Source organism: Colobus angolensis, unplaced genomic scaffold (genome assembly GCF_000951035.1).
Source record: "Colobus angolensis palliatus isolate OR3802 unplaced genomic scaffold, Cang.pa_1.0 Scaffold130, whole genome shotgun sequence".
Lineage (NCBI taxonomy): Eukaryota > Metazoa > Chordata > Mammalia > Primates > Cercopithecidae > Colobus > Colobus angolensis.
Window position 1 is genome coordinate 2,963,589 of NW_012114253.1, and position 25,093 is coordinate 2,988,681.

The window sequence follows — 25,093 nt, forward strand, 5'->3', positions numbered from 1 at the left end:
GCTCACTGCAACCTCTGCCTCCCCGGTTCAAGCAATTCTCCTGCCTCAGCCTCCCAAGTAGCTGGGATTACAAAGCGCCCCACCACCACGCCCAGCTAACTTTTGTACTTTTGGTAGAGATAGGGTTTTGCCATGTTTGCCAGGCTGGTCTTGAACTCCTCACCTCAGGTCATCCACCTGCCTTGGCCTCCCAAAGTGCTGGGATTATAGGCATGAGCCACCGTGCCTGGCCTCTCCTGAGCTTTTGAGCAGCTTGGTGCTGCTGTTCTGTTTTTCTCTCTGCCTTCTACACTGGGGACCCCATCACTTGGGAAAGATGTGATGTGAAGCTTCTTCAGTTCTGTAGTTCGGAGTGGACTGGAGCCACCCTGGGTGTATGTTGTGAAAAAAAGGGGGTGAACATGCCCTGCTCTGTATACTAGGTAGGTACTCAGTGAATGAAGTTGAATGAATGTGCTATACCCCACCTCCCTGAGGCCAAATAAGGTTTCTTTTTCTGCCTCTGAAACACTTTAAAACTCCTCTTTCCCTGTGCTAGGCTGGGCAGCAAAGCTGAGTCCCAGATAAAATGCAGTGTTCCTGAGTACACCCTTAGACTTACTTTATTTCCAGGAAATGTCCCCAAGCAAAGACTCCTGTTGTGCTCAGGCCGGCAGTGTGCCACGTGTCCCCATCCTCTGACTGCAGGGAGAGTACAGCCCCAAGGCTGTAGCTGGGTCACGAGCTGCATGGGCAGGAATGCATGGTGAGCTAACTGGGATTCATGCGTTTTCAGCCTTGCTTACGTTTATATGATGTATGTTTTCAAATTGCATGGACTTTCTGCCTAAGGTTTTAGCAGCTGTAACTTTTTTAAAACATGGATTTTACTGTAATAGTCTGTCTTCAGGATGAACTGGAGTAAGTCAGTAGCGTTAGGCGCACGGATGCCTATCTAGACACTAATTCTGAGTCACTCTGCCCAGGGGACCTCAGCTTGGATATCTGCACAAGTCCCTCTCCCCACATTGGTGATAGGAGCACAAACCAAACACCTTGCAATGTAACAGCACCTTGCTTTGAATCTAGTAGTTGCCCTTCAGAACGGTTGGCCTTAGGCTGGACTGGAGTTCACCTTTTCACGGTGAGGAAAAGTTGGAACTGAGCTGTGAGGGTTGGATTTCAGGGGAAATGCTGAATCTGCATAAGAGAGATTAAATAAATAAAAATAAAAAATTGTTTTTGCATCATCTCTTTCAGTATCTATTTCTCACATATTCATTACAAAAGTATATTTTATGGGCCAGGTGCATGGCTCACACCTGTAATCCTAGCACTTTGGAAGGCTGAGATGGGTGGATCACTTGAGCCCAGGAGTTCAAGACCAGCCCGGGTAACACGGTGAAACCCCGTCTCTCCAAAAAATACAAAAATTAACCAGACATGGTGGTATGCAAGCAAGACCCTGCTTCAGAAAAACAAAAGGAAAAGAAAAAGGTATTTTGTATTAAGGTATTTCCTGAATGGTTCTACCTTGAAGTGCTTTCTAAGCAGGTTATTAGATTTGCAGTAATACATGTATTTTATGTCAGCTGTAGGGAAAACCGGTAGCACCCCCACCTGGCCATGCTGTGGTCCTGCCCTGCCCTCTTCGTGTCTGGGCAGAGGATGTGGATGGCAGCCAGAGAGACTGCTGAGGTTCTGGATGTTAGGGACTTGATTCCTCCTGCAAAAACAAAAAGCACAACCAAAACCAAAACAGAATACTTGCAGGGGCTGCCCTCACGGGAATAAGAGGTGGTTTCTGAAATGAGTGACGCCAATTAAGCACCCAGTGATCTGGTGGCATGAACCCCTGGGGACAGCTGAGGGCAAGTGGTCTCAGAAGCGTGCCATGTGCAGACATGGCGGAGCTGGGAGTGTCAGCCAGGAGGGAAGCTGCTTGGAGGGAGGCCGAGATGGTTCACTTCAGGTGTCTGAGGGGTGCCACGTGGCAGAGAACTTGTGCATCCTTGAGGTGGTTCTGGACAGAGGACTCTCTGCGGGGGGCTGCAGTGCAGGGCAGAGCTGCCAAACAGCCGGCACTGCGTGACACAGGCTGCCCGGGGATATGGCGCATTTTCCCCATAGTCAAGATCAAGGAGGGGTTGAAACACCTAGTGCTTTAGGGATTTCATACAGGGGAAGTGGGACTCCAAGGCCACTAAAACTGAGATCCCGGGGTTCTTCAGGAACAAAAGACCTTTAATTCAAAGACTTTACTATTAATAATTGATACCATATTTTCCCATATGAATACAAATGTATATGGGTATGTTCTACAGGAAAGAGGTTATAGTTGTCTAAGATGGTTTTAAAACTTTATTCCTGTAAATATAGAACGTTTACAAGAGTGGGATAGTCTTGTGCTTTATCTCATCTTTCTGATGTGGGAGTTTTGGGGATAACTTCTAAGAGACGTGTTGCTTCCTGTCCCTCAGATGGGCCAGCCCAAGCCGGGTGGCTTCAGGCAGCTCTCACCCGGGATGTGCCACCACACTTCATACCTCCTGAATGCTTGTGGCCATGGGTGGAGCTCCGCGATGTTTACAGCATGTAAGAATGAATCCCAACCGATGAGGGAATCTGGTTTCCATCATTGATTGGAAACGGATCCCTTCCCCTTGCTCTGGATTTAATCTTCCTGTGAGAATGATCTAAGCCACTTTCCTCTGTCAGAGGACAGAAGGGAAACCAGGAGAAAGGGAGGGAGTGACCGTTCCCAGTGACCTCTGAGGCCGCCCAGTGCCCGCTGGCCCCACTGGGGAGTCACGCACAGCACCTGTGCCCTTGCCTTCTTTGCACCCCTCCCTGTATTGGAGAGCTGAGATACTGAGATGGGCATCTCACGCGGCCTTGTGTGTCCTCTGCTGAGTCTCACTGGGAAGCAGCACAAGAAATGGATGAGGCGGAGCAGACCTGGCCTTGGAATCTGGCCCCGCGCATAAGTGAGGATGTTCTTCTTGGCCTTTCTGAGCTTGGCTTCCTCTGAGTGGCGGGAAGACTCATTGGTCATTTTTCAGAGCCCTTTGGTCCACTCCTCGGCACTGAGACACTTGAGAAAGGCTCCTCTTCACTCAGCATGCTCTGGGGTTACTTAAGTTTATTTCCTAATTGAATTTTCTCATTAAAACCTGCTTTCCCAGATCTGTTTGGCAACAGGACAGTTTCGAGGTGGTAGAAGAGCGGCCCAGCTTCCTCTGTTTTTCCTTTCCCTAACTTTCTGGAGGCATTATCGAAGCACGCTGAGCCGCACATATCTGAAGTACACAACTGGATGACTTGTGTTCGTTTCAGTGATAACACACAACATCTGCCTCCCTGCTCTCCCCAGCCTCCTGTCTCTAATCGCGCCCTCCCTAGGTTTCCAGCCTCTTCTTAAGCGGCGATTCCAGCTGGCAGCGCTGTGACAAGTGTGTCCGTAAGCATTCCCACGATCCTCTAAGTGAGGAGCGTGACCTCGGAACCATGTGCCCGGTCCCCTCCCCTGACGTAGGAGGTGGTGGGAGGTAAGAACAATACTTGGATGGATGGATTCCCCGTCTGGGGCACTGCCGGAAAGCTGAGCATTTGTAGGCCATCCAAACACGATCGTTCTCCAGGGATTCGAGGGTTAGAAGGGGAAGGCGAATTGATTTCCACCTTCATGTTAGAGGAAGGAGCCTAGGAAAACAACCCCCTCTGCTTTTCTGAGCTCTCCTACCGAGCCTCCTATTAGTTTTGGTCACAGAACTTATGAGCTAAGTATTTAAAAATTGGCAAATGAAAGCAAAGATGTTTTCTCTTTGTGTCACGAAACTCTCCCACTGGTGAGTTTTGAGGCTCGCTTTGCTGGGGTCCCTGGTAAACAGCTTATTCGGTTTCCCTGGGCCAGCAGGAGCAAAGGGAGGTACGTTCCTAGCTTTGGAATACTAGAAGGGTGTCTTGCTGTGACAGTACCTGGAATGAGTCTCGTGCCCATGGTGTTCTGTTCCTGATTGCTTTTCCAGTTTCCCATCAAGTCAAGACTTTAAGACCGCGGAAGGTACACACGCTTTCGAGGCTGGTGGACTTAGCATTCTGTATTGACAAGACCTGAAGACAGGAAGCAATTGATGATACCTTTTATCTCCTCTATGGGAAATTAACAAGTAACCCACTCAAACACTTGTTTGGGAAGGTGTGGCTCCTGGGACTCAGCGGTGTGTGGTCTTGCCTGTGATTTTTGTTTGTAGATGAGGAATGTACTGACTGGATGTTGTTAGGCTTATGATATCCCAGTCTTTGAGCCGGTCAGCACCTTCTCCTCGGATTTCTCCCTCTCCCACCCTCAGACACAGGCTGTGAGGACTTGTGACATTTCATATGTTCATGGAAGGCCTTCCTAGTTTAAGTTTCCTTATTGCAAGACTGTTTGTTTTTAATGAAAGCTCTCAGTCAGTGGATTTATATGTCTGGATGAGAAACCTTTTTATCTGTCATGAAACAGGAAAACGCCCTTCTGAGAAACTGAGCGTTTGGCTTCCTAAAGAACCATTGTATCAGCCATCCTTGGGTTTCCACTTTGTAGAGGTATGTGCTGAAACTTGCTCAGCTTAGATCACTGAGCCTAATCCAGCCCTCCTTGGCTCAGACAACTGAACCATCCAGGCTCCGCAGGTCCCAAGGTCTTCCTGGTGTCTGCAGTCCCAGCCACACTGTGCGTACACAGAGTCCAGCACTCTTTTCTAGAGGTTGGTAGAAGGCCAGCGAGGTCTTTGTTGTGAAATTGTTAGATTATATCATTTTACTTTTTTGTTTCTTCCTCTTTTCTGTTGACTTAACATGTAGAACATATGCAGCAGTGACTGTGTCCCCGGTATGTGCCAGGTGCTGGATGAGGATGACCCCCACATAATTCTTAAAATAACAGTGCAACGTATGTATAGCAGTTGTCCCCCCTTAGCTATGGGGCGTATATTCCAAGACCCCCACTGGATGCCTGAAACCACAGATAGTATCGAACCCTATATGCTTTTCATTGAGGTGCGACAGCAAAACTAGCACAAATTTCTTTTCCTTAGAAGTTTTACAGATACAAGATTCATTCTTACCGTAGATCTTAGTCTCCGCATGCAGTTTTCCCCTTCCCTTATTAAGTTGAGAAATTACACTTAAAGAAGCACTTTTGTCTTCACTTCGGCATATCTGAATTGCCGGCATCACTACTGTTGTGTTTTGGGGCTATTATGAAGCAAAATAAGGGTAACTTGAACACAGGCACTGTGACACCATGACAGTGGATCTGAGAACCGAGCCGGCTCCTGAGTGACTAACGGGTGCATAGCTTGTCCAGTGTGGATACGCGGGACAAAAAGATGATTCGTATCCCAGGCAGGACAGAGTGGGAAGGTGCGAGATTTCATCACGCAGAACGGCATGAAATTTAAAACTTCCAAATTGTTTGTGGAGTTTTCCACTTAGTATTTTCAGACGATGGTTGACTACAGGTAACTGAAACTGCCAAAGAACAAAACTGCAGATAAGGGGTGACTACTGTGTTATTACCCTCATTTATAGATGGGGAAACTCAAGGCTTAGAAGAGTTTTGTGATTTGTCCAAGGTCATACAGCTGGGACCCGGTGGAGTTAGGATTTGAATGCAGACAATCTTGCTTTCAAACGTTTATCCTAACTAGAGTGCTGTGCTGCCTTCCTCACTTGTGGCTCAACTGTGCAAAAGCAAGTGCTAAATAACCCACTCCTCTTCTTTTGGAGACTTTAAAACAAAGAGATGGCAGTGGTTCTTAGCACAGGTGGCCTAGCTGCTGGGCTCTGTGGAGTACCTAGTAGGCACAAAGGTTCTGCGGTCAGATGCACCTGCCTTTGAATCCCAGCTCTGCCATCCATTTAAATGTGTAAGCTCACCACTGTCTGTGTACCTCAGTTTCCACATCTGAGACTAATACTGGCACTTAACTCCTTGGTTCGTTGTTAAGATTAAATGAGATATTGGCATATAAAGCACTTAGAAGAATGGCTTAATCAGTTTTAACTGTTACTTTTATCCCTGTGTTTTAAGCCCTAAGTCAGCGCCTGCCGCGGAGTACCTGCTTAATGAAAGTTGTTAGTAGCAGTTGGTTGTTGTGCTGTGTTTGGCAGAGCCTGCTTTAGGTGGTGATGAGAGTCAGTAATACTGTCCAGGGCTGGGCTTAGTTCCTAGTTATCAAAAAGCTGTTTTGGACCTGGAGCTTGTTGCTTCCCTTTCTTTTAATTCTTTTTGCTCATGGAAGGATGTTAAGCTCCTTCCTCAGCCAGCTTTCTTCTTGAGACATAACACTCAGCGTTTGATTGGGGATGGAAAGAAAGAAGGTTTTGAGCTTGCGAAATAGGTCTTGTTGGCAGGATGTTCACCAGCTCTCAGGAAACTTGTCTGTTGATGGAGGAATAATGTTTCCACTTGTAAAGATCATTTTGGCCTCCCCAAAAGAACCAAAAAGGAGTAGCCTTGACTGATTCAATTTTCAGGCCCCGTGGCTATCCACTCTCATGCTTTTAGCTAATGTTAACTCACATAAGTGAGAGGGTGTGTGTATATGTGTAATTCCATATTATAATGAATGTTTTGTTTTTTTTTTCCTTTGAGACAGAAAAAAAAAAAACTTTTTGACTGACTTGATCTTCAGGCCCCTTGTTCCGTGGCTACCCACTCTCCTGCCTTTTGGGTATTTTGTCCCCCAGGCTGGAGTGCAGTGACACGATCGTGGCTCACTGCAGCCACGACCTCCCAGGCTCAATCTGCCCTCCCACCTCAGCCTCCCAAATAGCTGGGACTACAGGCAGGCCCAGTTAAGTTTTGTATTTTTTGTAGAGACGGGGTTTTACCATGTTGCTCAGGCTGGTCTTGAACTCTTTGGCTCAAGTGATCCTCCCATTTCGGCCTCCCACAGTGCTGGGGCTCTAAGTGTGAGCCACTGCGCCTGGCTAGAAATATTGTAATCTTATGTTTTCTGGAATTAAGTTCTGTGTAAGAGGATGGTGATAATACCTGTTTTGTATTTTTTTAACCCTTAAAAAAAAAAAAGGCTTGCTCTGTTGGCCAGGTTGGTCTCAAACGACTGGCCTCAAGCTGTCCTCTTGCCTCAGCTTCCCAAAGTGCTAGGATTATAGATGTGAGCCACCATACCCAGCCAATACCTGCCTTTTTTTTTTTTTTTAATGGAATAGTTATTGTTTTAGGAACTATGCTAGTTTCTTTACACATATTTTGTGATATTGTTCTCAAAATACTAGTTCCTTTACACATATTTTGTGATATTGTTCTCAAAATAACCCTGTAAGATAGGTTTTATCATTATTCCCGCTGAACAGATGAAGGTATTGAGGCTCAGAGAAGTGAAGGAATTATTCAGACCTTCATTGCGAGGAAATGGCAAGTACAGGCTTTGAACTCTTGTCTGACGTACTTCCAAGGTCCGTTCTGCCAGCTGCAGACCTGCAAGGACTCTGTCTTTGGTCTTAAATCGAAGCCCAAAGGATGTCATGTTTCAGTCATCTCCCTGCCCAGTGGGTCCTGACATTAATTGGAAGAGGGCAACTTTGTGACAGGTCTTGGGTTAAGTTTGCAAATGTATCATGGGTGGGTAGAGTGTTGCATTGTACATTTCTGTCACTAAAACATGTTAAAAACTTCCGCCATCTATTTAGGGGAGCCAGAGGGCCAGTTGTTGCAGGATTCTGTTGTGCTCTGCTGTGCTGGGCCTGTGGTTGTCAGTGTAGAGCGTGGTGCTGTAATAGAGAGTTACCTTTGAGCTGGATAGGGCAGGGCGACAGGGACAAGTGGAGATTGGATAGAGTCTTCTGTATTGATTCACACACAGGCATCTGAAATTGGAGCCTAGGAACCCAGGAAAGTGCTTTGTTGGATCAGTAGGCACTGTGTTCTTTTCCTCAAGCTTCCTTTTGGACATAAGTCAAAAAAACAGCACCACCCCCTTCTAGATAAAAATACTTGGATTGATGGAGCCTTCATTTTCTCCAAATCCTTTAAACTTTGCTGCTCTCTCATCAAGACGTGCCCATTTGTGCTGTTTGCAGGTTGAACCGAAGCTTCTCCCCAATGTCTCTGGAAGCCATGTGCAGGGTTTTGTTGGAGTAAACCTATGTCCAAATATTATAGATTTCATCCAGGCCATCTTATAAATCTGTTTGGTTTATGCGAATTGGCTGCTTCTGTCATGAAAAAAAGGAGTTTACTTTTCTTAGCCCTCGTCAGTGAACACGTGGTCGATGTTTTTCCAAATTGTTTTTTCTTTTAACTGTTATTTGGAAGACAGGAGCACCCTGCTTTACTCAGCTTCCACTTTTGTGAAAGGCTTCTTGAATTTCTTGTGCCATCGAGGGGGAAATGGACAACATGTATGGCATCCCTTGAAGACGTCTCAGGATTGCCCATAATTATGTGTCTAAGTGCCAGTTGACAAAGTGGAGGGATTAGTCACTTGTTACTTGAAACCAGCCAGGATCATGTGGAGGCAGCAGCTGTAGACATCTGTGAAACATTAATGATTAGACACGAGGTGATGGCGCCTTGCAGATCTTCTCGAGGAGTCTAGGAAACCATCAACCAGAGAAATGATCTGGGAAAGGCTTTCTTGTTTTTGACAAATCCACCTGCCAGGGATAGTGTTTGTGAGAATACAGTCTGTAATCCACAGTGACAGATTTCAGAATTTGGTAGTAGATGGCATTGTCCATAATTTGTTCATCCCAGGAGAAGAGACTCTTTGTCCCTATCTGATTTTGTGAGCTTGCAAGTTGTTCCCTACAAGTCATTAAAGATTAATTTTATTTCATTGGCATTGTTTGACATTCTTTGGAGAATGTTTGGGCATGGGAGGGGACCTGTGTTATGACCTTCTGTGTCATTCAGTGCTCTGGGGCAAGTCACTTCACTCTTCAGGGCCTCACTTTATTTATCTGTGAAGCTGGGGTAAGAGCCACCTCCTGCAGCTGTTGCAAGGCTCTCCTGAAACCCACAGGGTGCAGCACCTGGCCCATGCCAGGCCACCCTTAGCAGTTGTTAATTTCCTTCCCTTTTGCTTTTGAAATTGGTTTGCCTTTTGGATACCTAGTATTCTTAATAAAGATCAATTCACTTAAAAATCAAAATAGCATTATCTGGACAATATATAAGAATTCTTTTTTTCAAATTTTTTTTTGACACAGGATCTCACCTTGTCACTCAGGCTGGAGTACGGTGGTGCTATCTCAGTTCACTGCAAACTCCGCCGCCCAGGTTCAAGTGATTCTCATACCTCAGCTTCCTGGGTAGCTAGGACTACAGGCACACATCACCACGCCTGGCTAATTTTTGTATTTTTGATGGAGATGGGGTTTCGCCATGTTCTCCAGGCTAGTCTCGAACTCCTGGCCTCAATGATCTGCCTACCTTGACCTCCGAAAGTGCTGGGATTACAAGTGTGAGGCACTACACCCAGTCTGGACAATATAGAAGTATTCTTAATACTGCCATTGTTAATGCTAATAATGTAGAATTTTATTCAAAAGAGTAAAAGAGTATTTTACTTTTTTTTTTTTTGAGACAGGATCTCATTCTGTTACGCAGACTGGGCAGCCTCAACCTCAGGTGATCTTTCCACCCTGGCCTCCTGAGTAGCTGGGACTATAGGCATGCACCACCACACCTGGCTAATTTTATAAGTTTTTTGTAGAGACGGGGTCTCACTATGTTTCCCAGGCTGGTCTTGAACTCCTGGGCTCAAGCGATCCGTCCACCTCTGCCTCCCAAAGTGCTAGGATTACAGGTGTAAGCCACTGCTCCCGGCCCGAAGTAGTATTTTCTTGGATAAAATCAGCTGTATTCTTAAATTTTGACTGATGATTAAGCTACAGGTTTCTCATCTGAAATGCTTGGGACCAGAAGCATTTTGGATTTGGGACTTCATTGGATTCTTTTCAGATTTTGGAATATTTGCAGAACTTACTGGTCGACCATTCCTAATCCAAAAGTCTGAGATGCTCATTGGAGCCTCATGTTTGTGCTCAAAAAGTTTTCAATTTGGATTTTCAGGTTAGGGCTGCTCAACCTGTATAAGCAGAAGCACTAAAGTGTGTACTAAAGAGATGTGTTTTCTGGTCATGCCTCCTTTCCCACTATGTGATGTCTTGTTTGTTACGGGTCAGTCCAGGCCTCAATTTTCTCCAGTTCAGATGGTTTTTAGGGTCCCCTTTAGTGTCACATCCCTGTGAATCTGTGTTTTAAAGTTGGACAGGTGGAGGGGTAGGCACACCCAAGAGAAAATGCTCCAGCTCACTCAGCTAGCCAGCAGAGCCAAGCACAGTGCCTGAGAAACGTGGCAGAGAGCCCCCCCTGAGCAATGAGTGTGTCGGTCATCATGTGACCGACATGATGACCGGTTTGTCTGTGCATCAGGTTGGCCCATTTGCTTTGTATATGTTGTAAAAAGCAGGCAGTGATTGCCTTTAGGTGGAGCTGCTTGGGAGCTTCAGTACTCGGCTCAGGGATCAGCAAGCTCCCCGAGGTTCTGGTGTGGGTGGGTGGCTGCCAGCTGTGTGTTGGGAGTGACTAGAGTTGGAGGGTGCAGGGGTAAGAGACATGTGCCTTAAAGGGGAAATAGAAGAACAGCGGAATAAACCCCTGCATACTCTCCTTGCTGAGTAGTGACTGTGCTTTGCCAATTAAAACGTGCTTGTACAGCCACCCTCCTCTGGCACTCTGGATGGCTACCTCCTTTTTAAGAAGTTTTGTCGTTTCGCCAGGTTCACCAGGTAAACTTTGATCTCTGCAAAGGACTGTTCTGTGTTCAGCAATTAGAGGTGTCAGAGTGTAAACAGTGAATTGGTTATCCAAAAAGCTACAGCAGAAGTATAGCTCCGATTCCTGAGTGTGACTCATTTCGGATATTTCACTTCCTGGAGGGATGTGTAAGGGAAAAATCAACTGATGGCTGTTGTAGAGTTTGACACAGAGCCTGTGTGTAGGTTGCTAAGTTTTCCTCTGGAATAAATATGCCAGGGAGAGACACGTGGAAATTTTCATTGCTGGGGAGGGTGTCAGGGTAGTTTGGGGACTCTGCTAGTTAGTGCTGCCACAGTTGTCTGGTTTCGATGGCCTCAGATGGGGTTGGGAGCACCAGTAAAAAGGGAGAAGTTTCAAATAGTTGAGATGGTGGAAATATTTCTTGATGCTGTCCTGGGCTGGGGAAATGGAGCAGAGGGCTTCAGAAAGCAAACTGCATGAGGGAGTTACTAGAGTGCGGGAAAACAAAGGGAAGGTGATCTTCCATGGACACATGTAAAATTCCTTCAGCTCTCACTGTCACTGCCCCTCCTCTCCTTGTGGCTTCAGGGTAGCCATGTGCTGCATCATACTCAGGGTAGGGGCGGTTGTGTGGAGTGAGTGCTGTGCAAACCTGCCCTCCTTTGTGGGTGCTTAATGACTTGGAAACTGACATAACACTCCGCCTGCCTTTCTAGAGACTCCTGGCAGCCTGAATGGAAAACCTGTGTCAAGTGAGGGAAAAATCCAGGCGGAAAGGGCCCTCTAGCACCTAAGGAATGTTATGTGAAAGTCCTGGCAGATAAGCCACGTGCTTTACTCTCTGGGAGAGTTCCTACCCTTTATGGAGGATGCTCTGTGGGCAGTGCCCTTATGGCCCAGACGTGGTACCTTGTTCCCAGTGGCCCGTGAGGTAGATAGTACCGTCAGGCCCAGGTTTTAAAGAAGACTGAGGTTCCAAGGGATGAGGTGGGGACGTGCTTACACAGGCTGTATGGGAAAGTAGGAATTATTAGTATATCGTATCTGTTCCTTTAGAGTCTTGAACTTCTTTAAGAAAAGGAAGAAGTAATCTTCATATAGTGTCAAGGTATTTACAAACTATTTGTGGGCTGTGATTCTGGACCCCACGTTTTCAACCTGATTTATTCCTTCTCTTAAAGTTTCTTTTTTTTTTGTTTGAAATGAGAGCAGATTTCTAATTTTCTGGATTCTCAACCCATAGCAGATTAGAAGCAACATATTCGTTGAGGAAGTGTAGCTGACAGCCTGGCAGAAGCAGCAGATAAATGTAAAAAGCAGACACAGGGCTACGTTCCAAGAATGGCTGCTCATACAGTGTCCTTAGACTAACGAGAAATGGTTTCGCTGTGTTCATTGCGTTGTCCTGTGATAATCTGCATTATGTAAAAGTGTAGAGCAGATAATACGTTTTAGAGAGATTGCTGTCTTCTAGAATTTTTTTAAAAGTTGATACCTTGATGACCTGAACAAGTCACTGGGAGGACCAGTCCTCGAAAATATGGGGTAGCTGGGATCCTGGGTGTTAAATGTAGGAGGATGGTGTAATTCTTTCCTGCTGTTTTTTTCTGGCAGTCCTCTATCTTAGGTCACAGCTCCTTGAGGGCGAGAATCACATCTCACTGTTCGGCTGTGTCTGCCAGTCACTTACACAGTCCCTGGATGAAAGACTCACGGGGGAGAAGGGCTCGGGGCAGAACCAGGCCTCGAAACATGAAGAAGATCCGGGTTTAGGTGCAGATTTTGCGTCTGTCCGTGTAACTTGGCAAAACTTGGTGCTGGACCTCATTATGCGTTGTAAAATGAAGGAGCAGGACTCACACGAAATTGAGATGTCAGTCCAGATCTAATTTCTGTGATCCCAACAGTTTTTTTTTAAAGGAGAGACTTGTTTATAAGAAAAAAAAGAGAGAGACACATAAAGCAGTTATGTTTTCATGGTAATCCAAATGACCTTAACAACATAGCCACTGAATTGTTCCCTTTAAAATGGCTAATTTTTCTTTTTTGGGGGGGTTGAGTGGGGGCCAGAGATAGTCTCACTCTGTCATCCAGGCTGGAGTGCAGTGGCATGATCTCAGCTCACTGCAACCTTCGCCTTCTGATTTCAAGTGATTCTCCTGCCTGAGCCTTCTGCATAGCTGAGATTACAGGCGTCTGCCACCATGCCCGGCTAATTTTTGTATTTTTAGTAGAGATGGGGTTTCACCATGTTGGCTGTGCTGGTCTTGAACTCCTGACCTCAAGTGATCCACCCGCCTCCACCTCCCAAAGTGCTGGGATTACAGGCATGAGCCACTGTGTCCAGCCCTAAAGTGGTTAAATTTTATTCCTCAAATGAGATAGGAGTTTATTTCTCATATAACAAGAGGTCACCCATTCTGACCTGTTGTCCCACCTTGGATGTCCAAGGTGGGCCGTCCAAGGAGCCAGGCTCCTCCTTTATGTTGCCCTGCCGTCTCCCAAGATTTTATATTTGTCTGTATGGTCAGAGTAGGACTAGAATGGTTAATTTTATGTTGCATGTTTTTTTTAAAAAACAAAACAAACAAAAAAACCTCAATTTAAAAAGATGACATTGACTCAGCCATGATGGTAGACAGCAGACCCCAAAAGGTTGAAGGAGGCTTGGTCTGCCAAGTGGACTTCCACTGTGGCTGTGATTCCCTTGATAGCTTGGGTATTGGATTTTCCCATGGGAACAGAAAGTCATCCAAGGGGTATGTGTGTGTTTGTGTTTGAGGCATCTCCCTCCTGCATAACTATCATCACATCCCAGAGGACACTCAGGCAGTGGAGGAAGCACTTTTCTTTTTATTAATCTGAAATGTGCGGTTTTCCAGAGTGACCTAAAGATGAGTGGTCGGCTGGGCTGGCCCAGGATTCCTTCCCCAAATTGCCCCCAGCACAAACTGTTCCCGGGCCACATGGCAGAAAACAGATTCGACGTTTAAACAAAGTTGCTTATTAGGTCACAGATTATACAAGACAAACCATGGTTAAGTGAGACTCCATAAATTTGTGGTAAGTCATTCTGGGCGCCAGCAGAGTTTACCTTTGTGCTGTCTATGAAGTTATTTTGCTAAGCCTCTTGGGAATGTAAGCGAGTGAAGGTCTTGACGAACTTAAGAACAAACTCTGAAGGTCTTGAAGCTTTGGTTGATTGTTTATGTACAGACAGATGCTGTTAAGCACAAATCTGCCTTAACCAGCCACTACAGCAGGCCAAGCAGGACCTCTGCTTGCAAGCATTAGCAGTTTGAGTTACTGCCTGTGCCTGTCTTTGAAATTAAAAACAGTGGGTTTTAAAAGCACACACAAACCACACACACTCCGGGGAGGCTGTGGCACCATCCTCTAGCAGTTGGCCCCAGCTAGGAAACTTAGTCATCTCAGGCTCCTTGGGCTTCCTCCCATTTCCAGTAACTGACCTCGTCCTATCTGTTCTGACCTTAAAGTCTTTGGCTCTCCTCCTCTCCGGCCATCCAGCCAGAGACCTGGTTGCTGTAGAGGCTCCTCTGCTAGCTCTTCTGCCCCCAGCTTCGTCTCTGGTCAGGCTGTCTCCCCAAGGTCACCAGACAAATTCTTCTGTGTCAGTCACTATTGCCGTCTAACAAAATCACCCCAAAACCTAGTGACTTAACATAATAATTCATTTCATTGTCTCTGATGGTTTCTGTGGGTCAGGAATTCAGGAGGGCCTTGGCTGGGTGGTTCTGGTTTGGGGTCTCCTGCTATTGCAGTCAGTCAGATAGCTGAAGCTGGAACAGTGGGAGCCTTGAGCACCTGGGGGCTCCGTGGGCCTCCCTCTGTCCGTGGAGTCTCAGGGATTCTTCTGCACGAGGTGGCCTCAGGGTAGTAGAGTGGGCTCCAGGCCTGTGTGTTCAGCAGGCAGAGAGAAGCTGCATTGTCTCTTGTGGGCTCACAAGTCATAGGGCATCATTTGTGCTGGGCTCTGGTGATAAAAAGTTACAGAAGCTCCTCCGGTTCCAGGGTGGAGGGGTCACAGACCTCGCTCCCCACCATGTGGGAGGAGTGTCACAGTCATGATGCAGGAGGAGCATGTGGTCTGGGACTGCTTGTTATGGTCATTTTTAGAAAATATAATCTGCTTCACTTTCTAAGTCACAACAACAGTCGTCATTCCCTGTGGAAAAATCTCTAGGGGCTCCAGAACCCTCACAGAAAAGTGGATTTTAAAGAATGTGGCACAGATGCCTTACCTATAAACTGGACAGGAGCAAAAAACTGAGGGAGAAGTGAGGTTCTGAGCCTAGCTCCTAGGGCCAGCTTAGCTGCCCCCTGAGTAGTTTGGGTATGATCTGGCCCTTGTGACAAGGCCCCAGTCACCTTCCCAGGCCACCCCCCATGGTTCCCCACCTCCTCCACGCACCTGGCTCATCTCTCCTTACCCTCCTGCACCTGCTGCCTGGAAAGGCACACCTGCTCATCCAGGACTAAACCGCTCCTGTGGCCCCTTCTGAGACATCTTCTGGGGCTCCCTGCCCTACTTAGTGGGAACCTCTACTCTGACATTGACATTGTTGTGGATGGTGTGTTTACTCTACCAAACTTGGAGTGTAGGGACTGGTTACATCTCACTTGATGATGGTTTCCAAATCAGACTTTGCCCTGGAGTTTGCTTAGTAGGCCAAGTTTTCCTGTATGCAGATGATTTCACAATACTATCAGATGTCTGAACACTGTAGCAGATACGTAGGGTTTTATTTGAGTGATTTCTTATTCTGAGAAATTGTTTTAGTCCATATTGATGGTTGTTTTATTTATTGCAGGGTGATTTAAGCAATTTTATGCTTTTTCTTTAAATCTTATGAAAACAAAGTGAAATATTTCTTATCTCAGTTTATATACCAAAAGAAGAAAATAACACACACACACAAAAACCCCTAAACCTACCCCTTGGAGCCTTGCCAGCTAAAAGTGGGGTAACTGTCCCCTCCTTATTATTTGACATCCTAACAAGGACCCTTCCTTGATTTTTTTTTTCATACTGATTTTGACTGCACCATAAGCTCCATGAAGAGCAGAGACTTTTATGTTGACCACTTAGCATCAAAAACAGTGCTTGTTACCTAGGAAACACTCACATAAATGATCAGATGACTAATTGAATGGGCAGAGAATTCCACAGGGTGAGGAGGAACGGTCCTTCTTTTACCATTTACCTTTCCACCTGGAGCACACCACTGGGAGGTGGAACTGGTGAAGCTCACTTTATAAAGGAGGTGCCTGGACCAGTCAAGAGTTTTGAAGGAGCCGGCCTGTGGAGCCTAAAGAGCTCTTAGCCACTGGGTGACAGTTTACTTCCCGACTGGCCTTCTGTTTATTTTGTAGCCATGTGAGGGAGGGAAGTCCTAGGAAAATAATTGACACAAAGAAGTACAAATCAGTGTATGGTGAACTGTGCCTTGTCTCTTTGTACCTTCTCTGTCTCATTATTGGACACACCACTTGGCCTTGTGGTTACTTGCTGTTTTATGGACAATTGGTTCCTTGAGGCTTGGGACTGGGTCTCATTTGTTGGGCCAGATTCAGGGCCTGGCCCAGGGTTGGCACTCAGTGCACAGTTGTTGAATTGTAGCCCAGTTGCTGGCCTGCAGGCGGCCAAATCCAGGATGATGGTCTTGTTTTAAAGGGTGTGGCGGTTGGGTGTGTCTACTCTCGCAGTAGGATAGAGGGCAGTCCATCTAGAAGGAGTCTTAGAGTTCATCTGGGCCAAATCCCAGGCCACGAGATTAAGTGAGCAGTCCAAGGAACACAGATGTCTAATGACAGGGAATACCTTGGACCCTGGACTCCTGAGTCCTAAGCCCTCTCTTTACTTGTTCTTTCTTGTATTTTTTTGACCTGTTCCGTTTCTGTCCTGGGCTGGTTCACCCCTCCTTAGGCAACCTGGTGGTTCCCTGCTTCCAGGAAGTCACCATATTGATGCCAAACTTAGCGCAGACACCCGACGGGCATAGTGCACTGCAACCCAGAACTCCTGGGCTTGAACGATCCTCCTGCCTCAGCCTCCCGAGTGGCTGGAACTACAGGTGCACACCACCACTCCCTGCATACTTTGTATTTTTTTCTATTACCTTTAAAAAAAAGTTTAGATATCTGATCATCATAACTTAAACATCACGATTATGATGAATACCCTTGAACCTGCCATTCCATGTGAGACCTAGCTTTCATCTTCCCCTCATGGCTTCTCTGGAACTGCTCTTCTACTCTTCTTAAATGTTGTATTTATCATTCCCTTGTCTTGGCTTAAAGAAAAAAAAAAGCCTTGTTATATTAGTCTAAAACACATGTCTAAATAATAAGACTGTTCATGGCCAGGTGCAGTGGCTCACACCTATAATCCCAGCACTTCGGGAGGCTGAGGCAGGTGGATCGCTTGAGCTCAGGACTTTCAGACCAGCCTGGGCAACATGGCAAAACCCTGTCTCTACAAAAAGCAGAAAAATTGGCTGGGCATGGTGGCTCTTGCCTGTAATCCAGCACTTTGGGAGGCTGAGGTGGGCGAATCGCTTGAGGTTAAGAGTTTGAGACCATCCTGAGCAGCATGACAAAACCTCATCTCTACCATACTACAAAAAATTAACTGGGCATGGTGGCCTTCCAGCTACTTGGAGGGCTGAGGTGGGAGGATGGCTTGAGCCTGGGAAGTCGAGGCTACAGTGAGCCATCATTGTGCCACTACACGCCAGCCTGGGTAACAAAGTGAGACCCTGTCTCAAGAAAAACAAAAATTAACCAGGCATGGGGGCGTGTGCCTGTAATCCCAGCTACTTGGGAGGCTGAGGTGGGAGGATAACTTGAGCCCAGGAGATAGAGGTTGCAGTGAGCTGAGCTTGTGCCACTACACTCCAGCCTGGGTGACAGAGTAAGAGCCTATCTTTAAGAAAAAACAAAAAACGTTCACTATTGCTTGTTTTTGAGCTTTATATAAAAGTGGCAGCATCCTAGGGAGGCCCCTGGGACTAGCCCCCCCCTCCATCCCCATCGTTCCATTTCCGGGGTCACTTATGTCGTTGCTTGTAGCTGAAGGTCATCCACATCTGCTTCATTCTCCGGTGCCGTTTCCTGTTTGGACCCCTTAGGGTTTGGGATGACTCCCAAGCAAATGGCTCCAGTTAACTCTAATTTTAACGTCTTACAAGCTGTCATTAAGCTTTCCCATGTTGCTTCACTTACGGGAAGCATTTAGTCATTTCCTCATTGAATGATAGTTAAACATCCTTAGCCCTAGAAATTTGTAGTGAAACATTTCCAATTAAGATTAATTGGGATTAATGCAAAATACGAGTCAGATCGTTTCTTAGTGGTATTCTAGTGCTGTCAACTAGATACAGGCCGACAGAGGACTCTGTAGCCCCCTTGTGGGGTGGGGATGTGATCAGCATATTGGAACTGGGGTTGTGAACAGGCTCCGAAGAAGGATTAAAACAGCGTCTTTCACCTTGAGCTCCTCTGGTCAACTTAGGTCTTTTCCTGGATAACACTGCTCAGTTTCTGGTTAATCCCTTCTATGTTCTGCCTGGATCACAGTTTCAAATTAGACAGGCTTCCTTATATCTAAATTTGCTTTTCATTTATAAGGAGGATTGCTAATATCTGGTTGAGATACTTTCTGAAGACCAGAAATTTTTAGGGGTTTTGTGTGGTCTTTAAATTAGAATTGTATATAAAATGTTTCCCTGCATGTGTACTCTTCTTGAGAGGGACTTGATCGTCTATCAGATTCTGGGAATCTGCAGCCCCCAAAGCAATTATTTTTAGCCCAGGGCTTCTCAGCCTTAACTCTATTAACATTTGGGCCAGGTGATTCTTTGTTGTGGGGAGGCTGTGTATCGCGTTTGGGGACATTTAGAAGCATCCCTGGCCCCTACCCATTAAATGTCAGTAGTTTCTTTTCTCCCAGTTGTGACAAAAATGTCTCCATACATTGCCAAATGTCTCCTGGCAGGGTTGGTTGGAGGTGTGTGTGTATGTGTGTGCGCACGTGTGCAAACCCTAGTTGAGAAATACTAGTTTATACCTTTTAACGAGTTTGACTTGAATCGTTTAGGGTTTTCTATTCTTGCTCAGCCAAGAGAATACATAGCTATTTATTGAGTTTGAACATTAGCTCTAGTTTAAGGGGAGCAAGAGAGAGAGATCCAGGGCTGGGTTGAGGGGCAGGGAGGTTGGGCAGGGGAATCATTTAAAATTTTAAAATATTTAAAAGCTGTATATATATTTGTATGCACGCAACATTCCCTAATCATTAAACACATACTACTGTGTATTAAATATCTCACATGCATTACTAAATTATTGTAACTCTCTAAGGAAGATACTGTGTTCCCATTTTATGGATAAATAAATAGAGCCTTCTAGAGATTAAGAAACCTGCCCGAGGCCATAAGTTAATGAATGGCAGTACTGGGAATTGAATATGTCCCTCTAGAGTCAAATCAGCTTATCTGTGTGTTCTGCCCTAGACATGGTGTTAAAATTTCCTCTCATGCCAGTGGGCCAAACCCGTCACTGTGGCCTTGGCTGACATGTTGGCATAGAAGTGCGTGGCACAAGTGGGGAATTCATGTTGCTGGCATTAAGCAAAACAAATGGTAGAGTTTCTGGGGTGGTGTTTTTCTTTACTCTTTGCAGGAGAGCCAGTTCATTGTGTGTTCCAGGATGAACTGTCACTGATAGCCATTTTGAGCAAGGGACAGGCTTTTTCTTTTCTTTCATTCTTTTTTAAAACAGCCGGCTGTGTATGCCATGTCAACATCTTGTTTTAAAAAAATGAAATTGACTCTCCTTAATAATGTGTTATGTCTTTGGTGACTATGAAGTGGGTCCTCGTCCCACAGCCTACTTGTGGTTAAGAGACCTGGATTATAAATGGTAATATTCAAAAGTTGTATTTCATTAAGGCCAAATGTGGCATTTTGAGGATTACTTTGTGTATTTTATGAGGCTGTAGCTTGTTGATTTAGGCCTTTCAAAACCCTGAAATTGGTCTGAGCAGAGCAGATTCCAGATACAAATTAGATAGTGCCTCTCTGCTTGGGTAGTGTTGGGGACTCCATCTGCCTTACTTGGAGTCACCTGTACCTCTTAGAGTTGCATACACTGGTCTTCACCATTGGACCTGGCCCACCTTTCTCACTTTATTTCTTGTCTCATCTCCTGAGGTCTAGCCTTCCGTGTTAGAACCCACTGTGCATTGAATTACTTTGCACTTTACCAGCCTCGCCTCTGCTCAGTTCTCTTCCTTTCCCCCTCCCTTTATTTATCTCTTTTTTATATATTTATTGCTACTGGCACATGGTGGCTCTTAGTAAATATTTGCAGCATATATACTGTGAGGAGAGTATTGTGAAGCACAGGACGCATAGCTTTAAAAAGGTGCTTGGGCTGGGCACGGTAGTTCATGCTTGTAATCCTGGCACTTTGGGAGGTGAAGGCAGTTTGATTGCTTGAGCCCAGGAGTTCAAGACCAGCCTGGGCAACGTGGCAAAACCCCATGTTTGTCCCCCAAAAATATAAAAATTAGCCAGGTGTGGTGGCATGTACCTGTGATCCCAGCTACTTGGGAGGCTGACGTGGGAAGATCACTTGAGCCTGGGAAGTGGAGGTTGTAGGGAGCCAAGATCGTGCCACTGCACTCCAGCCTGGGTGACACAGCAAGACCCTGTCTTTAAAAGAATTAAAAACATTTTTTAAAAGAGTGCTTGATAAACAAGGGTCATAGTTGTCTTTCCAGTCCTCTGCTGCTGCAGTGACATAGTTTACTGCATTTGCAGTCCACTTTGCTGGGTGGAGTGAGCTCTTGACTAGTGTAGTGCAGGTCTTAGTGTCCTAAGTTTCCATTGAATGAATGAAGCACTTTTAACGCGTGTGCATCTTGCCACTTGTTCTTTGCCTGGCTTTCCCCCCTCGCTTAGAGCTCATCAAGGAACCTGGCTTGGGGATGTTACCTGCTGTTTATACCCAGGTTACAACAAAGGGCAAAAGTAATCCGCTACTTGAGTATGCTCACCATGGAACCAACTGCGAGACACAACATCTGCAGCCGCCAGGGCCTGTTGAGCAGAGCAGGGGAGCTGGTGAGAGAGCTTTCTGACGTCTCCAGCCTGCTTCCACTTCTTTCAGGGTCTTTTGGATGCCCCCACTTGAGACAGAGACTGCTGTCAAAGGGGAACAGACAGCCTGCACAGTCCCCGCCTCCAGGCTACCGGCACACAGAGACCTGGCAGAGGGCCCACTACACGGCTCTTTGGGTTTTAGAATGCCTTGGACAAGCATGCTTTTTAAAAGGAGTTTTTGATATTCCTTCTGGCAAAAATGACTGATGCACTTTTATTTCTCCCTCCACAGAGTGATCAGCAGCTGGACTGTGCCTTGGACCTAATGAGGCGCCTGCCTCCCCAGCAAATCGAGAAAAACCTCAGCGACCTGATCGACCTGGTACGTGCCTCCTTCATATGGTTCCATTTGAGACTGTGGCTAAGAGTGGGTTGCTTTTGTGTAGCTTTTTCCATGCAGAATTCACAACATAGGAAACCTTTTCTCTCCCTGGCAGACCATGCCACTGGACTATGAGATTCCTCCAGGCAGAGAGAAGATGGGTTTCATATGGTGGTCTGTCGTTCAGAACCATCTGTGTTGATGAAACCCAAGTTAGGAGTTCTGAAGTTAATGACAGTCTGCTCCCTCCCCACCTGCCTTGTCTTCAGTTTCTAGAAGCGTGCATTTAGACGTGGCGGGGAAGAGGTTATACCCATCCCACAGACATTTGGCAGTGCACGCAGGCCAGACACTATCAGTCTCTGCTATTGTGTGAGTTTCTCCAGCCAACACAGTACAAGCGTCTACCTGTAAGATGCTTCCGTGGCTTCATTTCTAGTTTGAAAAGGTATAACAAGGAAAAGTTGGCTTGTTAAAGGGCCCGTCACATCTAGTTTTTAAATATTCTATTCATTTTCATAGATTTTTATGCTCAGAATGATTGGTCTCAAGATGTTGCCTCAAATTCACTAGCACCATATTGTTTAAGAGTTGCCCAAAATATTCAAAAACATCTATAAAGCCACAGGAAATATTGGAAAGGAATAAAATCAGGTGTTAAGAGGCCAACCGAATCACCCTGATCACTTGGCAGTGAGTTCTGGTGCTGGGTTTGGAACGCGAGTCCCTGAGTCTGGTCCTCTGTTTTTTCTGTTGTGTTCCATGTGGTCTTGGATGTGATTATCCATTGCCAAGCATGGCTCATTAGTGAGGTATCTTTTTAGAGTGGGTTGGGAACTTGTTCATACGCTGTAGTGATTTATTTAATTCCATTGGATGCATCCAGAACAGTTTTACTAGGAAAAATATATGACTGCTAGGAGAGGCACGCATGTCATTCACAGAGAAAACTTTATACAGCAGCCCGAAAGGTCTGCAGTGCCACTATTTGTATATTTATAGGGATGCAAACTCCCAGCTAAGAGGCAAGTGTGTGACACAGAGCAGAGCCTGTGGAAGGAGTTGGGAATCTGTTGTATCTTTTTCATAGTAATTCAGGAAATGGGAAGAAACAGGTTTCTTGAGGTCACTGGCTGCTCAGAGAGACAACTGCACGTGCTTCTGATGTAAGCGGAGAGAAGGCAGGTATCAAAAAGAGAGGGCCCCGCCAGACAGTTGACATTTCAGATGGGTAGTAACGTAGTTGCGATGCAAATGAACCCACTGTGTGCTCAGGATCAGGGGTCCCCGGCCAGGAACCAGCGAGTGAGGAAGATCATTGAAGTGGGCTTGGCGGGATCTGGAGGCACAGGCCCCTGTGAAAAGGACAGCTGCCCGCGTTACTCCCGGTGCTTGTTGCCCTGTTGGAAATCGAGCCTCTGTTGCTCATTTTCACATTTTTCTAGAGGAGCCATTTATTTGGGTTTTTATGTAAAATTTCCTGGTTTGTTTGTTTGTTTTGAGACAGAATCTCATTCTGTCACCTGGGCTGTAGTGCAGTGGGGCGATCTTGGTTCACTGCAATCTCCGCCTCCCTGATTCAAGCAATTCTCCTGCCTCAGCCTTCCCAGTAGCTTGGATTACAGGCGCCCACCACCGTGCCCAGCTGATTCTGTATTTTTATTAGAGACTAGATTTCACCATTATGGTCAGGCTTGTCTCAAACTCTTGACCTCAAGTGATCTGCCTGTCTCGGCCTCCCAAAGTGCTATGACTACAGGCGTGAGCCACCACGTGCGGCAGAATATCCTGATTTTTAAACATTGGCCTGCCCATTAGATTGGCTGGGTCCAGTTTTGTGTAAAACCTGGACCTGAGCATGTGAAATGTGAGCTGGGGGCGGGTGGGCGGTGTGGGCTGGAGGGGTTAGAGGAGATGTCCTTTGTTGAGAAATACTGAAGTATGAAGTTGGATAGGTAGGAGGTATCCTTGAAAGTGAGGAGACCTTGGACTTGATGTGGTGAGAATGGTCACCATCAGCCCACTGACTGCTGAGCTTGTATGCAGCGCCTCACACGCAGCCATGTTTAAACTCTCAACAGTCCTGTGAGGTAGGACTACAGAGTACGGTCTGGGAAGTGCTTTAATGGCTTTGCATTTTTCTTGGTCAGAAATCTGTGATTGCTCCTATGTGGAAAAGGTGGGCAAAAGTTGAAGGTGTGATCCGCCTTTAATTTGGTCAGCTGCAGGGGCTTGTTTTTCCTCTAAACTCAGCATGAAAGCATGCTTGGCTGAGTTTAAATTTAGTTTGCCAATTTAGTTATTACTGTATTTTAGAAATAAGCCAAACATAGAAGTAGGAAATGATGAACACATTTTTCTCAGTAGACCCTTCCTGGTGTTTAATAGGCTATTTTGTTCTTATGGCAACTGAAGTGTTTCACTACAGCTGTGTCTTTTCTCCGGGATTCCCTCATCACTCTCTCTTTCAGGGATGTGCATGTAGCTGCTTTTATGAAAACCTGGTCAACTGGTTCGCTTGCTGCCTGTGCCGGTTTTCCCTAGGCTCAACAGGGAAATTGCAGCGTTGATGGTGAATGAAGGAGCGTATCCAGAGCTGTCTTTCGCCATAGCCAGATAATGAGAGAGATCACCTCTGAAGCTTAGTTGCAGGATGGTACTTGGACATAGGTTGAAGTGCCAGACCATATCTACCACTGATAGATGATGTAGTGTGTGACATTATATAGATTACTGTCAGAGCATACTACTTTTCCTTTTTTTTTTTTTGGAGAGACAGGGTCTTGCTCTGTTGCCCAGGCTGGAATGTAGTGGTGCAGTCAAAGCTCAATGCAGCCTCAAACTCCTGGGCTCAAATGATCTTCCTGCCTCAGCCTTGCGAGTAGCTAGGACTCTAGGCGCCCACCACCACATCTGGCCAATTTTTAAAAATGTTTTATTTTGCATAAAGACTGGTTCTCTCCCTATGTTCCCTAGGCTGGTCTTGAACTGCTGACCTCAGGCATTCCTGCTTTTCTGTTTTTAACTTTGTGTTCTGTAGAATGTATGCTAGAGCTGGTGGAGGTGGGCTGAGGTTCAGGTGGACAGCTGACATGTGTTGAATACTTGCTAGGTGCCCAGGACTAAGCTGGGGACTTCTGTTTGTGTTGTTTATTATTTCTTCAAAGTCATACAACACCCCTTTAAGGTACATATGGCCACCTCACCTCCTTTAGATGATTTAGACTCTATGGGGAAGAAGCCAGGATAGGGATGTGGCTTGGGAGCGCCGGGAGGTCTGGTTTCTCCTGCTTGCCAGGTTCCTTTGGGTTAGTCACACTGAAAGCAACAGATGAAATGTGGAATGTCTGTGTGGTGTGTCAGTTTTGCCTGTTGGGAAACTGTTAATTAAATTAATTAGTAATCTAAAATGTTAACACATAGCTATATTATGGAGAATAATGTTAAATTCACATAATTTAAAAGCAAGAACTAGTCATGGGGCAAAAAATCCCTTCTCAGAGCCAGATCATTTATGATTAGTGGTTCTCTTTCCTCCACTGCCTCAGGGAGTGGCCTGAGAGGCGCCAGCTCCCCTCTCTGGCTCTGTGGAGGCTATCTGGGGGCCCTGTCTACCTCAGAGGCTGAACAAGAGGCCAGAGTGGATTCCCATCATCCAGAGTGGGTTGGGGAAATGGTGTTCTCGTTAATTTTTTAATTGAAGTATGAGGAATGTCAAAATGGAAATGGAGCATGACTTTTCAACAAATTAGGATCTGTTAATGCATGCCTCATTAAAACTATATTGACATGCATTGGCCAGGC

At 46.0% G+C, this 25,093-nt stretch overlaps 1 protein-coding gene across 2 annotated transcripts in view; it reads left to right on the plus strand.

Moving 5' to 3' along the window:
- The window catches only part of CAPZB (capping protein (actin filament) muscle Z-line, beta), a 146,419-nt gene that overhangs the window by 41,595 nt on the left and 79,731 nt on the right, over positions 1-25,093 (plus strand). For both annotated transcript variants that reach the window (XM_011934022.1, XM_011934023.1), the window contains exon 2: positions 21,200-21,289. In XM_011934022.1, coding sequence (XP_011789412.1) covers positions 21,200-21,289 — 90 coding nt within the window. The remainder of the gene's footprint in view (positions 1-21,199; positions 21,290-25,093) is intronic.